Source organism: Trichosurus vulpecula, chromosome 1 (assembly GCF_011100635.1).
Source record: "Trichosurus vulpecula isolate mTriVul1 chromosome 1, mTriVul1.pri, whole genome shotgun sequence".
NCBI lineage: Eukaryota > Metazoa > Chordata > Mammalia > Diprotodontia > Phalangeridae > Trichosurus > Trichosurus vulpecula.
The window spans coordinates 52,250,296-52,267,160 of NC_050573.1; the positions used below are offsets into that span (position 1 = coordinate 52,250,296).

Consider the following 16,865-nt stretch of genomic DNA (forward strand, 5'->3'; position numbering starts at 1 on the left):
ACATCCTTTCCGGCATTTATCATTTTCTTGTTTTGTTATTTTAGCCAATCTGACAGGAGAGATGTGGTATCTAAGAGTTGTTTTGATTTGCATTTCTCTAATCAGTAGTGATTTAGAGCATTTTTTCATATGCCTATAGATATCTTTAATTTCTTCCTCTGAAAACTGCCTGTTTATATCCTTTGACCATTTCTCAATTGGGGAATGGCTTGTATTCCTATATATTTGGCTCAGTTCCCTGTATATTTTAGAAATGAGGCTTTTATCAGAGATACTAGTTGTAAAGATTTTCTCCCAATTTTCTGCTTCCCTCCTAATTTTTGTTGCATTGGCTTTTTTTGTACAAAAACCTTTCAATTTAACATAATCAAAATTATCCATTTTGCATTTTGTAATGCTCTCTAACTCTTGTTGGGTCATGAATTCTTTTCTTTTCCATAAATCTGATAAGTAAACTATTCCTTGCTCTCCCAAATTACTTATAGTATCAGCCTTTACTCCTAAATCATGAACCCATTTTGACTTTATTTTGGTATATAGTGTAAGGTATTGGTCTATGCCCAGTTTCTGCCCTACCATTTTCCAATTTTCCCAACAGTTTTAAGCCTATTCACTTTCTTTTACCTTGTCTCTAGTGCTCACTAAATACATTATTCCTTTGCCTAGATTCTTTACTCAGTTTCGTCTGGGCTCTCTTACATACCCAAATTATTGTCTTTATATTTGTTATTTTCCTCACTTAGAATACTCTTCTCTGTCCTTTCATCACCATCATCATCAGACAGCCCTAAGTACCTGTTTTCATAGTGCCAAGCTTGGCATTGTGCTGTCAAGTATTATCTAGATCTAGTTCTTACTCTTTAAGAACATAGAGTCTTTGACACCCAAGTATAGGATGTGTAGATGGTGGAATAGAAATCTTAAACTGTGAATGGATTATAAGTGATTTAAAGGTCATTTAGGAGTGGACCATAAACTCATGAGAGTAGAAGTCAGGGACACTAACTCCTTGAATTCCATGTCCTGCCTGTGTGAGGCAAGGGGAAGCTAAGAACTCTTTTCTGATCAATATTGGAAGACTGTAGGGAGGGCCAGGTTTCAGAAACTGTTTAATAGTAGGAACAGGGTTGGTGGGTGATCTTTGGAAGAGTATGAAAGTATTTGTGATGATTCTTGAGTGTAGGGTGGATTGGCCTAGTTTTAGGGACAGATTAGAGACAGGGAGTTGTGGTCTAGGAATACTACCAGCCTGGAGAAATCTAAGGCAAAGTAACATTCTTTGATGTGTTCATGGATTTGCATAAACTAAGGCACAATAAACATAGATTGAATAACTGACCAAACAGACGGCATGGATTTTAGTGGTTACCCCTACAATGGCAATTCTAATGATATTGGTGATCTAATTTCCTGGCCCATGGCAGGTGAAAAATGGGTATGTTTGTGTGTGTGTGTGGTAGGGGGAGGCGGGGAGGGAAATAGAGTGCTGCCATTCACACAATGAAAGCAGCATGAAAGGTAGAATTGACAGCCTAAAATGCTTTAAAACAGAGGGATGAGAACTCAGGTACAGCAATCTGGGACCATTTGCTGGGGAGTGGGGGTGGGGAGGACAAACAGCCATATTAGTCCTCAGTAGGCCTTGAGGGCATTTCTATTGTAACCCATCTTCTTGTAGCTCTACAGACACCTGGCAACAGCTGTGGTTCTATCTCAGCATCCTAAACAATAGCTACTGAGAGCAGAGATATACGCCTCCTGCTCCAATCATCAATGTAATGGTTGTCTATTGTTAAAAAGAGACAGAATTATGTGACAGATTCAAGACTTGAATATGAAAAAGTTTTGAACTTAAGTGATTGAAGTTTAGTTATCTGGAAAATTCACAAATATAGAATTTCTGGTTTCCCAGGGATGCCTGATAAATGAGGTGTAACTGTATTGAATGATGTCAATTTCACTTGCTCTGCTAGTATTCCTCACTAGGAGTGATAGAGTTTGGCTTCCAGAAGAGCATGGACTTGGTTCAATAACTGTAGCTTTGAAACATCTCAGCTGTGTGTTTGTATTAGCAGAAACCTTTCTCTGGCCTTGCTGTAGCAGGGATGAACTTGGTACTTCTGCTGAGCAAGTGGGCCTTGTGTCTCCAGCACTACTGTTTTTCATCCAGAGAGAGGGAGCTTCTCTGCAGAATTCATCTGGACTTGATCTTAGTGGAGATGACATAGGAGGAAAAGCCAAAGAGAGAACAGATTCCATGTTTAGTTCTCAAGGGACAATGTTCTCCGTTTCTGACAGTGAATGGAAAGTATTAGAGTGATGGTTAGTGGAAGTGTATATTCAAAAGCAGAGAATGAAGTTGTGATTTGGAAGTGGCTCCACATTAAAGCTTAACTAAAGGTAGTGGTAACCTGTTTTAGTTGCTGAGGACCCTAAACTGGGGAGACAAAAATAGTAGTAGTGTGAGGTCCAGGTAGTATTTATCAAGCCCTTCTTCTCTCTAGGTCCCTTTTCAGGTAACAAGAAGCAAGGGGTTTGCGTCCAGAATGCTGTATTGTTCTTGCTTATATAATTTGGTTTTTTGTTTTGGGTGGGGAGAGGGAGATACCTTGACTTAATTTATACCATCTACAAAGCATACCTACAGGTATAAACACATTTCTTTTAATTCCCAGCTGCTGTCATTGGGTATTGATTAAGCATGTGTTGATTTTTTATGAGTATACACCAATATGTATTAAATATTTTAATTTAAAATTGCTATAAGATAGTCCTTAGGCATAATAGCAGCTTGTGGGCTTTGTCTTGGCAGCAATAAGAAGGTTTATCTTAGCATATCCTTTTTCATATTGCTTTTGAATTGAATGAGACATTTTGTCAATTATTTATTGTTCCTAAAAATGTGATTTGGCACAGTACTTCCTAGACCTTAGTATAGTCATTTAGGCTGAATGACAACATTCAGTTTTCTGTTATTAAAGTGAATAGTCATTTGGTGAGTTACTTGAGAAAAGTGAGTTAATTTGTTTTCATATTTAGGTCTATTGTTAATGTATCCTATCTACAGAATTATCAATATAAATTGAGTTAGGCTGTGGAAGAGTTTGACTTTTGTTTTTCAATTTCAAAAGTGCATGCATTTTTCCCTAACTGCATTTTTATTGATTTGTTAAAAAGGTTTGTCCAGAGGGGTTGCATTTATCCGGTTTGACAAAAGATCAGAAGCAGAAGAGGCAATTACGAGTTTCAATGGCCATAAACCCCCAGGTTCTTCCGAACCCATAACAGTCAAGTTTGCAGCCAACCCTAACCAGAATAAAAATGTGGCGCTGCTCTCTCAGCTGTATCACTCACCAGCTAGACGATTTGGAGGGCCAGTTCATCATCAGGCACAAAGATTCAGGTGGGTCAGGAGGACTAATTCACTTCAGGTCTCTGCTGTCACTCTTACCCCAATCCATTTCCATTTAGGACCAGAGCTGCATTTTTAAAGCTGTAAATAGCTTTGTCCTGGTGTGTGCATCAGTTATATGAGAATTATTTCTAAACTAAAATTGTTCAAAATTAATATGTTGTATTGGAACCCTTCCCTCCCCCAAAACCAAAAATGTATCTTTATGAAAACGCTGATTTCCATAGCGGTGTCTTCTTGAGCTGAAATCAAGGGGGAGGGGGTGGAAAATGAACATGATTCCTGTTACATAGAGTGAATTGTAAAGTGCTTGAACTCAGTCTCCAGTTAAATGAGACTTGAAGAATAAGCTGAAGCAGCCCATCCATAGTGAAATCAGCAGGCACAGTTGGATGGGATTCTGTTTTACAAAAATTTCAAACAAACTTCTAGATATTTGACCAACAGCTCTAGGGCAAGCCTATCTTTTTTTTTTTTATATGCTCTATTCTAAAGCTCTTTTTCCAAATGTAAGTGATAATAGATGCAGGGACCTTGGTTTTTCCCAGCTTGAAAATACCCCAATAATAGTGGTCCCCCATGTCAGGAGGCTGTCCCTGTCTGGTAGACTACAACAGAGTAGATGCAGAACTGGAATTTCAAAGTTGGCTTTGCTGCTGCTGCCTTGCTGCCCACCCTGAGGCAGGTCACAACTTTCTGAGCCTCTTTTTCTGTTAAACAGAAATGGCATGTTGACTGATCTCCCTAGCGGGCTGAGGATTTTTCTTCATGACTGTAAATACCAGAAGTACGTTTCTCATCAGATATCCTCATCTTTGTGTTTGAGAAATCAGGTCAGAAGGACTTGTTCAATCCCACAGGTGAAATTTGTTTTCCAAGGCCTGATGAAAGTTTAATACTCCATACCTCCTAATACCCTGTGCTGCAAATGAGTTATCTGACCTCTTTTACATGGCTTTGCTAATTTGAAAGCAGATTATTGGAGGGTCTTTTTTTTTTCCTTTTCTTATTGAGAAGTAAACTGGATACTCTGAAAATCATAATGCAGCTCTCACAGCTCCCACTCTCTGGCACTTTTCAGATTTGCAAAGTATTTTCCTCACATCCACCTTATGTAGGAAGCGTAGAGTTAGATGTATTATTATCCCCGTTTTATAAATGAGTAGGTATTGTCTATAGTCTCATAGCTAAGCAATGTCAGAAGTAGAATTTAAACCCAGTACTTCTGGCTTCAAGGGCAGCAGTACACTTTCCACTAAGTCATGTTACCTCTCTTGATTGGTGGTAAGTATAGAGTGACTGCCAAGTCTAATAAACAATCAGGTAATGGAGCTAGAGAACAAGGAAAGAATGGATGAGAAGAATGGGGACTTTTATCCAAAGAATTAGAGAGAAAGAAAAGAAGGAAACTAAAGTTGGAACTAAAATTGCAGAGAGAGGCAAAAAGCTAGTAAAGCAAAATGCTAATAAAGAGAGAATTGCAAAAAATCCTAAAATGTGAGAATGGAAAGGAGAAAGGGAAGAATAAGGATTAAAGAGGAAAGAGTTAGTTACCAAAGAACATCTGAAAACAAAAAAGGAAGAGGGCCCACAAAAGGGTTCAGTATTGAATGTGGTGATTGCTTCAGGAAAAAGCCTTCATGAGTAAGAAATGTATCTGAATCTTCATATTAAACATAGGAAAAAATAGGAAATAGGTCATTTCCTTATGACAGTTGAGGTAAAATAAATCAGCTGTGATTGGCAAAATAGAAATCCATTGACCAGAATTTCAAATCACAAAAATGTAAATAAGATACAACTGAAATAGCAGTTCAGAGGTATTTTTTCAGTGTAGCAAAAGTCATATACAATTTTGGATCCATTTTATTTTATTCATATTATGAGTTATCCCCATATTGAGTGGAGAAGCAGGGGCTTGTAGGAATATTCTAGAAAGCAGAGGTTTTTCTGAAATGTAGGATCCAGTTTTTAGTTTAAAAAAAAAGCACCTTAGCAAAAGTTTGTGTGTCTGGTACTTGAACACCTTTTTCCATTAATTATGGACATTAGCTAATTGTTGTCCCAGATAGCCTTGAAATTCCTTAAAAGAGAGTCCTTCTTAGTTATCATACCTTCTCAAATGTTTAAGTGTTCAGAGTTGAACAGTTGTCTCAAAGTTTAAAACTGTGGCCATCTTCTCCATCTATTAAAAAATAGGGCTCTTTGAAAAATGTACTGCATGGAAGTAGCACAAAGATAATAATGGCCCTTGAATCAGTAAAAGACATTTCATTGTTCTATATCTTATCTTCCCAATAATGTTTTAATGTCCTTTCAGGGAATAGCATGCTCCATAATTGGACAAGCATATATGTTGGATCTCCTGATTAATACCCATTACAGTCTAAATCCAGTCTTTGCACTTGTTTATTATGAGTCATTTAGATGTGTAGAATTAATAGCCATCTTCAGAGTATATCTCAGGTCTTCCACCAATTCTATTTCATATTTCAGCAGTCTAGCTTTTTCAAAGACTGAATCTTTTAAAAATGTAAGACATCCCTTGGGTAGAATGAATCCTGCGATCTGTACTTCTATAAGTAATTATCTGTAGAAGTATCATTTCGGAAAAGGGTGATTTACAGGAGGTGTGGGATTTCAACCAGTGATGTTGCTATTCTACTAGGTCTCAGGTCCCCGTGGGATAAGTCATTTGGGTTATAAAGACCTCAGTTGAATTACCTGGTCTATTGTTCTATTTTACAGGCAGGTACATCTTGATCACTTCTGCTCATTGAAGATTGCCCTGTGCTAAGTTATCCAGTTATCCTGGCTGGTGCCAGAGATCCTTCAGGAGAAGGGGTGCTTTCAGCAGAGATGCCCCAGATCTCTTTTTCCATTGATCTTCTAGAGAATCTAAAGGAAAGAACAGTTATGATAAGAAGAAAGGGGCAAAAATAAACCAGTCTCCACATTCTTTCTTCCCTTTAAGAGAGTTCCTCATATATCAGAAAAAGGTTTCTAGAGAATAGGGAGATCTGTTGGATTCAAGGAACCCATAAGGGACATTATAGAAGCTCCAACAGTTAAGATGCTGAAAGTTAGGGTCAAGCATAGTTCTAGAGAGATAAAAATGGCTTACTTTGGGAGGAGAAATCATTTTATGGCCCTAGACTTACCTTTTCAAAGTGATCAGTGTTTCCATCTTAGCCTTGGATACCTGGAGTCAGCAATTTCACCATCTCTTGTGGCTCCTGCTCATTGCCTAACACTTCTTAGTTTAAATATGTGAGTTGCTATTGTGCCCTGATGATTCTTAAGTTTCCATCTTCACCACCACCAGTAGTATTGAGCAGTCATACCACTGTTCCTTTTATTTTTGTTTGGGGGAAGAGGGAATGTGAGGAAAGGGGCCCAAGCTGCCTCCATTGGTGGTTCGAGAGTTTGTGTTATCTATCTTCAGTTGTTTTTCTTCCATGTTGATTCATTTGATTGAATTGAAATTTTACATGAATATTGTGCTTTTTATTTGCTAGGTTCTCCCCTATGGGTGTAGATCACATGACTGGGCTTTCTGGTGTAAATGTCCCAGGAAACGCATCTTCTGGCTGGTGCATCTTCATCTACAACCTTGGTCAAGATGCTGATGAGGGAATCCTCTGGCAGATGTTTGGCCCCTTTGGTGCGGTTACCAATGTGAAAGTTATTCGCGATTTCAACACCAACAAGTGCAAAGGTTTTGGTTTTGTGACCATGACAAACTATGAAGAAGCCGCCATGGCCATAGCAAGTCTCAATGGCTACCGCCTGGGGGACAAAATCTTGCAGGTTTCCTTCAAAACCAACAAGGCCCACAAATAACTCGCTCCCGCTGTTTGGTACGGAATAGCTCACTCAGAGTGACACCAGTTGAAGCATTTTTTTGTTAGTGTAAAACTCATTTTGCGCCAATTTTCACGTGTTTGTCTTAGTCTAAATGAGAAATGAAAAGGTTTTTTATACTCTGGGATGCAACTGACATGTTCAAATGTTTGAGATCCCACAATGTTAGACCAATTTTAAGTTTCTTAAGTTATTTCCTTTAAAATATATATGAAACAGAAATCTTAGTAGACTGCATTAACTAACCAGCCCCTCTGGATGGTGGTAAAATTGAAGCATGCTTTAACTTATAAGACTGTCTAACATTTGTTTCATTTAGTGTTTCCACAAACTGGAAAAACAATTCTTTTTCTTCTTAGTTGTTAAACTAAAGATGTTAGACTGACGCTGAGTGTGCTTTTTCTCAATAGCTTAAGCATTTAAAATTATTGACGCCTTAGTTGACAGTAAATTGCTTTCTGAAGCAGTTTTCATTGCCACTTTTCTGTTGACTTAATCTTCAGTTGTTTTATTTTGTTTTTTTTTTTCAAGTGGTCTTGTAAGTAGTAGCATGCCTGCCTGACTTTTAACACCATTGGGGAGGTAAGTTGCACGCTGAGCCGTGGCCAAGCTGTCAAAATTAAAGTACAAAGATTTTTCAGAAGCCCAAGTTTGAGTAGGAATGGACCAAAGAGTTTCAAAGAAACTCCAAGAAGATTCCAGAGTCAAATTTAATCTCCAAAACAGTGTGAACATATGTTGCTCCTTTGACATCCTGAATCTTTTGTCCAAATAGCGTATGCCTGGTGCACTACATCCTGGTACATTATCTTTTGAGAGAACTTTGCAGTTTCAAAGATCATTCAACATAGTTTAAATTCACAAGGATAGCTCTATTTTGTAATAACACATAAACATTTGAGCATTGTATTTCTCGCATCCCTTCTTGTGAGCGCTAGATTCTTTTTTTCTATCTTAGTAGGGTTTTGTTTTGAAAATTTGCTTTCATATGAACACTCAGCAGAAAAGTACTTATTTCTTGCCAGTTATCTATTAACAAGAAGACTTTAATTTGTAGTTTTAAAGATTAACCCCCAAAGTTTTCTTCATGCTGCCTTGACTATTTTGGGTTGTTCTGTTTCTGTTAAATTTTCTTTTGCTTTTTTGTGTTTTTTGTTTGTTTTTACTTTTGCATTTAAGACCATTAAATTTGATTTTGTTTTGCTCAAATTTTGTTTTGTTTTTTATTTTCAATTTTCTTTTGTTTTGGATAGGTATTGTACAGAAGGTCCAACATTCAGGGAGAATTGTCAGGTCTTAAGGAGAATTTACTGGCCTCAAGAAAAAAAGCTTTGACATATCTGTGGTGGCAATATAAACTGTATCATCCCAGAATGGTTTCTTTTCTAATGGTAGGCAGTTAGAAAGAGGCCACAGTAGGCAGGTAGGCTGGTAGCATGCAGCAAGAGAGAACTCCGGGAAGCTGTTTCAAGAACCTGATCTGATTTTTATGTAACTAATGTACAGAGACAGACAAAAAAAAAATGGGATGACGTAGGACCAGCAATTTATAACTATGACATGAGATGGAACTATTTAAAGATGTTTTTTAGTTATTGGTATAATGGAATTACTGATTTATTTTTTTAAAAGGACAAATTAGGCAATAGGTATCACCCTCTCCCAATGCAGTTAATTATTTTCGGAAGCATCTGGATGGTTGGTCTCATAACTGCTTTCCATTCACCTAGTGCTTCCAAAGTATTGAGTCCCTACCACTTGTTCGTATTTGCTTCACAACTTTTTAGAAGGTTTCTTTTTACACATGATGAAAAATTGGTACGAGGCTTGGCCTTGAGAGCTAGCCGGACACTGCCCAGGATCTACCTTGCCCTCAGAAGTAACAGACTCCAAAGGATAATAGCCTCTTTTTATGACAAGGATTTGTGGTCTCTGCTCCATTCGCTTTGTTTTAAATGGGGGGTGGGGGGGAGGGGGGGAAGTGTAGCTTCTGTTTTGGTCTAGAAACAGTGCCTATTTGCTGGAGTAAATGGAAAGGTAGTCACTGTGGTCTTGCTGTGGAGAATTTTTATATTTTAAGTCAGTGTGTTCTATGAGAAAATAATACTTTTTTGGTCATGGCAGCATTCAAAGCCTTTTTCTTAAGTCTTCTGGATAGAGACATGATTTGTGGTTCTGAATCTGGCTTTGAAGCTATTGTATTTATGATTTGCTGCCAGCTTTGGCTAGTGCTTGACTTTTAAGAGAATTCTACCCTAAATCATATACTTTGAAAGTGATGATGGCATCTTTGCCACATCTGTATTCTCTTTTCCTTTGATTCAGCTTGGTTCTTCAGACCCTGGGACTAATGGAAAATATGGAGATTTTTGGGTTTTAGATGTATCTGTCACCTTACATTTTTCTGGTACTTGGGGCCCCCATGGGTTTGAACACAGTTGTCACCACAGGTTCCAGGTGCTTCTTCAGGAACGTTTGCAGGAGTGTGCAAAGTTTTAGCCATTGATATATTACTTCTGGAAAGCAGTCCCCCATCCTGATAGTTGCTCTAACTACTCTGCTTTGCTAGGAGCATTTAGTAGGTTAGCTCAGCCCAAACCAGACTGTCAGGTTTGTTCGTAAATGGGAGAGCTCACTTTTAAAAAGTCATATTGCTAATGGAATCCTCCCAAACTTGGCTTAAAAAGTTTAATCCCACTCTTTTTGAAAAAGATGAAGACTCTATTTATTTTTGGAAGCCTGTTTTCCCAAAGCTTCCTTATTTAAAATAACTTGATGAAAAGAATTGAGTAGACAGTATTAATTTAGAAAGCGTAATTTTGCAAATATTTGAGATACTTTGATTTCATTCAGTTATCTTTTAGCTTCTGATTTCCCCATTGCTTATCAATTAGACCTCCTGATGATTATCTGCTAAATAATACTTAGGTTGTGGTAATCTTTTTTTAAAAGATTAAGTTAACATTGTTGATTCTACCCCTGCAGCTTTGCCTTAAATTGATTCCTCATTGTAAAATACCATGTCCCCTCCAGAGAGGGTTTTCTGTGTGCTAATTCTACCTCTAATAGGAAGTTCTTTCATTTTGATTTCTCACCCAAGGGCATCTGTCCTTTCTTTCCATCATCTAACAAGTACACTATTAAAGCAGATCTAGATTGTTTTTATGAAGTTGGTACTGGGTCTGGTTGAGCCTTCTCTGCTTCCAGAAAATGAGATTTTTCCTATTCTGAAGGCAGGTGCCTTACTTAATGTTTGTAGATCTGCACTTGCTCTCAATGCTGGGAAAGTCTAGGACCCAAAGACCAGTACAGTTGGTTGATAGCTAAGCAGCTATGGTTATGTGCATATTTTGTGTTGAAACTGCTTGGTTTAGACTCAGCATGGTTATCAGATTTGGACATTGAAATGAGCATTTACTCAAGTTGTTTGGTTTCATATCAGATGCAGCATCATTTTGTTTCTGTATGCTTTTGTAGCATTCATGTGAGAGTAAGATGGTAAGGACATCTTCCCTTTCTCCTCCAGCCCCCTTTCCATAAACCAAATGCCAATGTACTGGATAAAACTCTTCTGATCTTTGAAATACACAGCCCCATCCCCCCCCCCCCCCCATCCACTGTGGTTTGTAGGATATGGCGTCCATGTTCCCTGTGACCCTGCTGCTGGCACCTCCAGGCTACAGGCCACCATACTTCCTAAAGATTGACAGGCAGCACAGAAGGAAACTTTTTGGTTTGTTTTTTTGTTTTTTTGTTTTTTGTTTTTTGTTTTTCTGTTGAGTGGAGTTTGTAATTCATGAGCCATTTTAATAATGATAGAGTAGATGAGCTACCACCAGAATCTTTGAAATCCTGTGGGGTTTCCATTTCAAAACTTTAATTTTCTTTTGACTTGTAATGATTGTTTCTTATTTCCAAGCCACCCTTCAGTGACATAGTTAAATATTTTGCTTGGTCATTGAAAAGCAAATGACTTGACATTTTGAGCACATAAGTTGGGATAATTCGTGATTTGACCAGTAACTTTGAATAGTACTGTACTTTAAATCTTGACCTGAAGTCTTTTTTAAAAATTGGTTCCATCTCTTTTAACATGTAACATTTCGCTTACAAAGTAATCTGTTGTGGGACAGGAGGCTTTATCAATTGTTTCCCATATTGTACAGTAGATGGTTAAACATTTTGTATATTTAGTGTGTTTTAAGTTATTGATTTGTTTTATATAAAATAATTTATTTTTCAGGTACCATTTTTTTTCATTTTAACTTTGTTTTTACATGGGTTTGTTTTCAATAAAGTATGACATTGCTGTCCAAAAGTCTAAAAGAAAATGAATCCCATTGTGTTCTTTTGAGAATGCTTCTGTAATTAGTTTTTGTGATTTTCAGAAAAGCACTGCTGAGTTCTCCATCTTCCCATTGCTTTTTTATTCATATGATTAAAAGACCTTTAGTGTTTTTTAAAAGAAAAATCAGACTTAGGTTTTGATAATCAAGAAGATTTCAGATTAATAAAGAAGCTTTGAAAGAAGAAACATTTTTTTAAAATGTAGTCTGAGTGTGAATATTATTTTTTTGTCGATGGCTTTCTCAAAAAGAATGAAACTTTTGAATCATTTTCAGAGTTTTTATAGATGCCAAATTGATATATTGACATGTATTACATAGATTTTATATGTAGTGGAAACATGCAAAACATTTTATTAAACTTGTCACAGTCATATAGACATTTGAATTCAATTCCAAAGATAAGCTAACGCTTATTTTCAAGTACAGTGTTGTGGTTTGGAGTTTTCTTTATAAATCCACCCTTATTTGTGCAAATACTTGATTCTTTTCACAGGATTCAGGGATGTGTTACGCCTCACATGTTAACCTATAGTTTGAATTTTGTGCTATTTTTAGGTGTAAACAAAACAGGATAACTGACATGTTATAGTTTAGGAACGGATCATTTGTAACTTTTAATCAGCAGAAATGGAATTAAAATAATAATAATACAGTTGGTTTACTCTATACTTTTTAGGCAAGCATGTCTTTACTCCTCCTCACCAAATGGTGCTGTATTCTTGGGGAAAGGGTTGCCAGACCAAAGTCTTAGACCGTGAAGGGGAGGGAAGGAAAGAATTATGCTCTCATGTCTTGAATGTCATTTGTGAAGTTGTCTTATGTGCATTGTGTTCACATGCCTTTCACCAAATATGTGTTCTTTGTGGGGAATGCATACTTGTAGACTTGAGAATTTTTTACTGCTCAGTTCCCTCTGGCAATTATAGAAGCATACTGCCGAAACCCCAAGAGTTATGTAGTACCACCTTTTCCTGTGGTCCTTTTTACTTCTTTCTCCTGTAAGTTCACCTTCTAGGCTCTTTTATCTACTGCTCATGGTAAAGGGCCCTTTACCTCAAGCTTCTAGAACTCGAGGCCTTGTGGCTGTCAACTCTCTGCCTTTGGGTGTTTGTGGGCCTGCCCATGTTATTCCCACTTTATTTCTATAGTTTACAGAACCTCTTAGCTCTTTCAGCAAAACTAGTTTTCCATTTTAATTAGCTGGGTTTCCTCTCATCCTCCAGAGCCAGAGCTTAGTTTTGCAATTATTCATTTCATATGCCACTCCTCCACTCCTTGTTTTTTTTTTAACATAGGAAATAAAATGTAACTTATTCACCCCAAGAAAACATCCTTATCAGCCAATACTTCCTGAACACTTACTAGGTTCATTGGAATCATGTTAAATTTCTCTTGACCAGACTTTTAGTAGAATGTTGAAGTCACTGGTTTTTCCTTTCTCTTTTATGTGTGTCTTGCTGTAGTTCTGTGTTTATTTCCCTCTTTTTCAGATATGGAGAAGCTGTCCAACTGCTTCAAAGGATGTGCCAAATGTCTCCGGAATGTGTCCACCACTGTTAGACCTGCCCGGGGCCTGCACTGGCTCGGGGAGGAAAAGGATGCACCTGGATGGGAAACCTGCACCAGGAATGTCCTTTGTATGTTCAGATCTTAGGGCAAGCATTTGGCTCCCTAGTTGGTCTTTTTTGATCCTTAATTGTCTCCAAACAAAACTGCAAAATGTTGTCAACTTCTTGGCCTAGGCTTGCAAATTATGTGTTGGTCAGCTCTGTGGTTGATTGGTATGTGGCCTTGGGCAAGTCACTGGCCTGATTTCTGTTTCTCTTACCTACAAAATGAGAAGAGTCTGGTGAATATGCATATTTGATCAATATGCATTGTGCCATTAAGAGGAAATTGAATCTGGTGGTGGTTTTGTTACAGAATCTTTTCTATTGAACTTTAGCTACCTCAGGATTGATGGGCCTCCTGTTCTGTCAAAATCCTTCACTTGAAGTTTAACTGCTTCAGCACTGAGCCTAGCCCTATGATGAGGAATTGCCAAGCAGATGAGGCCAGGCTAGGTGCCTGAGGGTTTGAGGCCAGTGGTGTATTTCAAAGGGACCAAATATCCAAAATTCTTCATAGCTTTCTCATTTGGCAGTCTCCACTTTGAGACAGTGGGTATCTGTGGAATCTACTTTCTTTCCTCCTATAGGCATTCTCAGATTAGGAGTCTGTGTGGTATATCATTATAGTTATTATTTTTAAAAATTCATTAATTTCTTAGAATGTTTTGAGGGGATTCCTGGAAGAGGAGTAAAAATCAAAAACCAATCCATTTCCTCTTAATGAATCTCAATTTATATATTGTTTTTTCAAACTAGATTTTGTATAATAATATGAAAACATGGGGGAAACTTGCTCTCCTGAATGTAAGCTAACACAGTCTACAGAATTCTGACTACAGCTATGGTTTGTGAGGGGAGAGACAGTGGGGGGAAAAAGGCAAAACTAATGTCATTCCTGCTTAACTCCCTTATTGTCTGAATGTTCAAAAGGGAGAGAGACAAAGCAGATAAGAGGGAAAATGATCACAGTAAATCTGTTTACAGCCAAGAGGAAAGAGAACAGATTTAGATACAGGATCATTTCAAATCTTAGCCTAGTTCTGCCAGTACAGATCAAACCTTGTGTTCACCAAATGCTAACATAGGGAAAAGATAGCTGTGCCTGATCAACTTAGAAACTCTTTCATTGTTGTTGTTATTTATTGTTGTGTACAAGAGAATTGAGATTCCCTTGGAGTTGATTGGTCTTTGACCTGTACAATCCAAAGGGAAAGGAGGAAGGTTAAGGCAGTACTCTTTTTCTGGAGCCTTTTATGATACAACATAAACATTCATTACTTGTCTGCATTGTACAGAGCATTGTGTTAGATGCTGGGGGCCATAGAAAGTCTTGATCTGCCAAGGACCTTTAAAGTTTTTACAGTCTATTAAGAGGACAAAAGACCCAGAAAAAATAGCTAGAATACACAGTCTATATAATAAGAGCCTTTCTTTGCAAGTTTTCTTAAACACCACAGGAGAACCACACATTAGTTGAGCTAAAGAAAACCAGGAAAGTTATGATCCTTCTATCCTCGGCTTTGGTCAGGCCTCATCTGGAATATTGTGTACAATTCTAGATATCATGTTTTAGGATGGACACTGACAAACTGAAACACAATCAAGATGGTAATTAGCCTGGAGACTATATAAGTATTATTTGAAGGAAGTGGGAAAGGTCAGCCTGCAGGAGAGAAGACACAGAATAGCTCCCATGTGGAAGAAGGATAAAATGTGTTCTGCTAGCTCCAGAAGAGGAAAGGGAAGGCCAGAGGTGGAGTGGAGAGGAGAAGAGCACAAGTCTGGCACATAGTAGGTGCTATGCAAATTTTTCTTCCCTTCCTTTCCCCATCCTGATTACTCTTGTCTAGACATCTTATGGTTTGCCAATTTCTTTCCTAAAATCTGGTGTTGAGACCTAAGTGCTGCAGAGTTCATCTGATATGGGTTGAGTTCAGGAAGAATGTACTGGGTTATTAGAAGTATTCGAGCAGTGATGCTTACTGGGAATGTTGCAGGGACATTCCACTGCTGTATTTTTGGAAGAACATTCAAGAATGGAGTGACTGTCCTTCAACTTCCTAGCCTAAGTTCTGTTGTCATGTCATTTCTTTGTTCAACCCACTTGTCTCTAGCCCTCTAATTAGGGACGATGGAGATTGGAAGTAGGAAGACAGGAAATTGCCGTAGAGGGACAGATCTGTGGTTCATCTAGTCATGTATTCTACTGCCATCATCGGAGACACCAAAGCAGTGTTCTGTAGAAATATTTGTCCATCCTGACAACATCAGTGATTAATTCCAGCATTTCTTAAGAGCCTATTCATTTAAAAAAAATGTCTAATTTAAGAGCCAAATTTTCTGAGTTATTTATTTATTATGGAAAGTAGTACTTGTTCTTATCTTGTTTACGGTTCAAAGGATGTTCTCAGCCTAGTACTTGGGGATTTGGCAGGCAAGTCTATGTTTACTTTAGCCATATGCTTCATGATTTTATATGCTTTGATCATGTCCCTTCTTATCTTTCACCATTCCAGATGGTGGAGTCCCCATCTTTTTAATCTCTCTTTGTGTGGCATGGGGCCACTTGCCTACCTCTAGACATGCTGCACCTTGCCAATGTCCTTCCTACTATCTAGTGTCTGAAACTGAGCACCCTGTAACCAAATGTGGTACCCCCAGGGAAGGGTATAGAAGTTACACTGAACTCAACCCATTTTAGACAATCTCTGTGGCATTTAGTTCTCAGCACTATATTGTAGGAAAGACATTGGCAAACCAAAGTGTGATGAGGAAAGTGTATTCAGGACGGGAAAGGGAAGGGAAGGAAAGAAACATTTATGTAGCACTTACTTTGCTAAGCACTTTACAAGCACTGTCTTGTTTGATCCTCACAGCGGTCATGGGAGATGGGTGCTGTTATCCTTATTTTACAGTTGAAGAAACTGAGTCATATAGTTCAAGTGACTTGTGCAGAGTGACACAGTTAGTGAGTACCTGAGGCCAGATTTGAACTGAAGTCTTCCTGGTTTCAGGCCAGGCACCCTATCCACTGTACACCAGCTGGGGAACTCAAAGTAACACCTTAGAAGTTGCAATTGGGGTTACTAGGTATAGTTAGCTAAGCTAAAAGGGTATATGAATATAAAGAATTAAATTAGCCACCAATAACTTCTCATTCATGATATAAATATGAGGGGCTTAATGATGGAAACAAGGATCCATTTAACACTCTGTTTCATGTAGTGACTAAACCAAGGCACAACTACTGGGCTTGGCTGAGTTGAAGAAGGCTCTAGAAATCCTATCATATAAGGATTAGTTGAAGGAATTGGGAACATTGAGATTGAAAGAGGGAGGGTGTATGGGGTGAAGGGGAGGGGGAGGCAAGAATGGTATTTTTCCTATATCTGAAGGTCCAATGTGTGGAACAGGGATTAGATTTGTTAAATGTAATTTCCCTATCTTCATAATTGGAGGTTGAATTAGATGATCTTTGTAGTTCTCCTTCCAGCTCTTAAGTCCTTTGAACTAGGAAAAGTGGGTTGGAGTGGCAGGGGTGTACATTTCTGCTCAATATTAAGATCTTTCAAATGATTAAGCAATGGATTGGAGTGGTCTTGGTGTGGACAGTGAGTTCCCCATCATTGG

At 38.0% G+C, this 16,865-nt stretch overlaps 1 protein-coding gene across 2 annotated transcripts in view; it reads left to right on the forward strand.

Annotated features, from left to right (window-relative positions):
- Positions 1–11,607, forward strand: part of ELAVL1 (ELAV like RNA binding protein 1) — an 80,142-nt gene extending 68,535 nt beyond the window's left edge. The window contains exons 5-7 of one of the 2 annotated variants that reach the window (XM_036760742.1): positions 3,178–3,403; positions 4,134–4,199; positions 6,931–8,482. In XM_036760742.1, the coding sequence (XP_036616637.1) occupies positions 3,178–3,403; positions 4,134–4,199; positions 6,931–7,255 (617 nt within the window). In that variant the 3' untranslated portion in view covers positions 7,256–8,482. Of the gene's footprint in view, positions 1–3,177; positions 3,404–4,133; positions 4,200–6,930 lie in introns of both variants that reach the window. The other variant, XM_036760740.1, reaches the window with a different exon arrangement.
- The last annotated feature ends 5,258 nt before the right edge of the window (positions 11,608–16,865 follow it).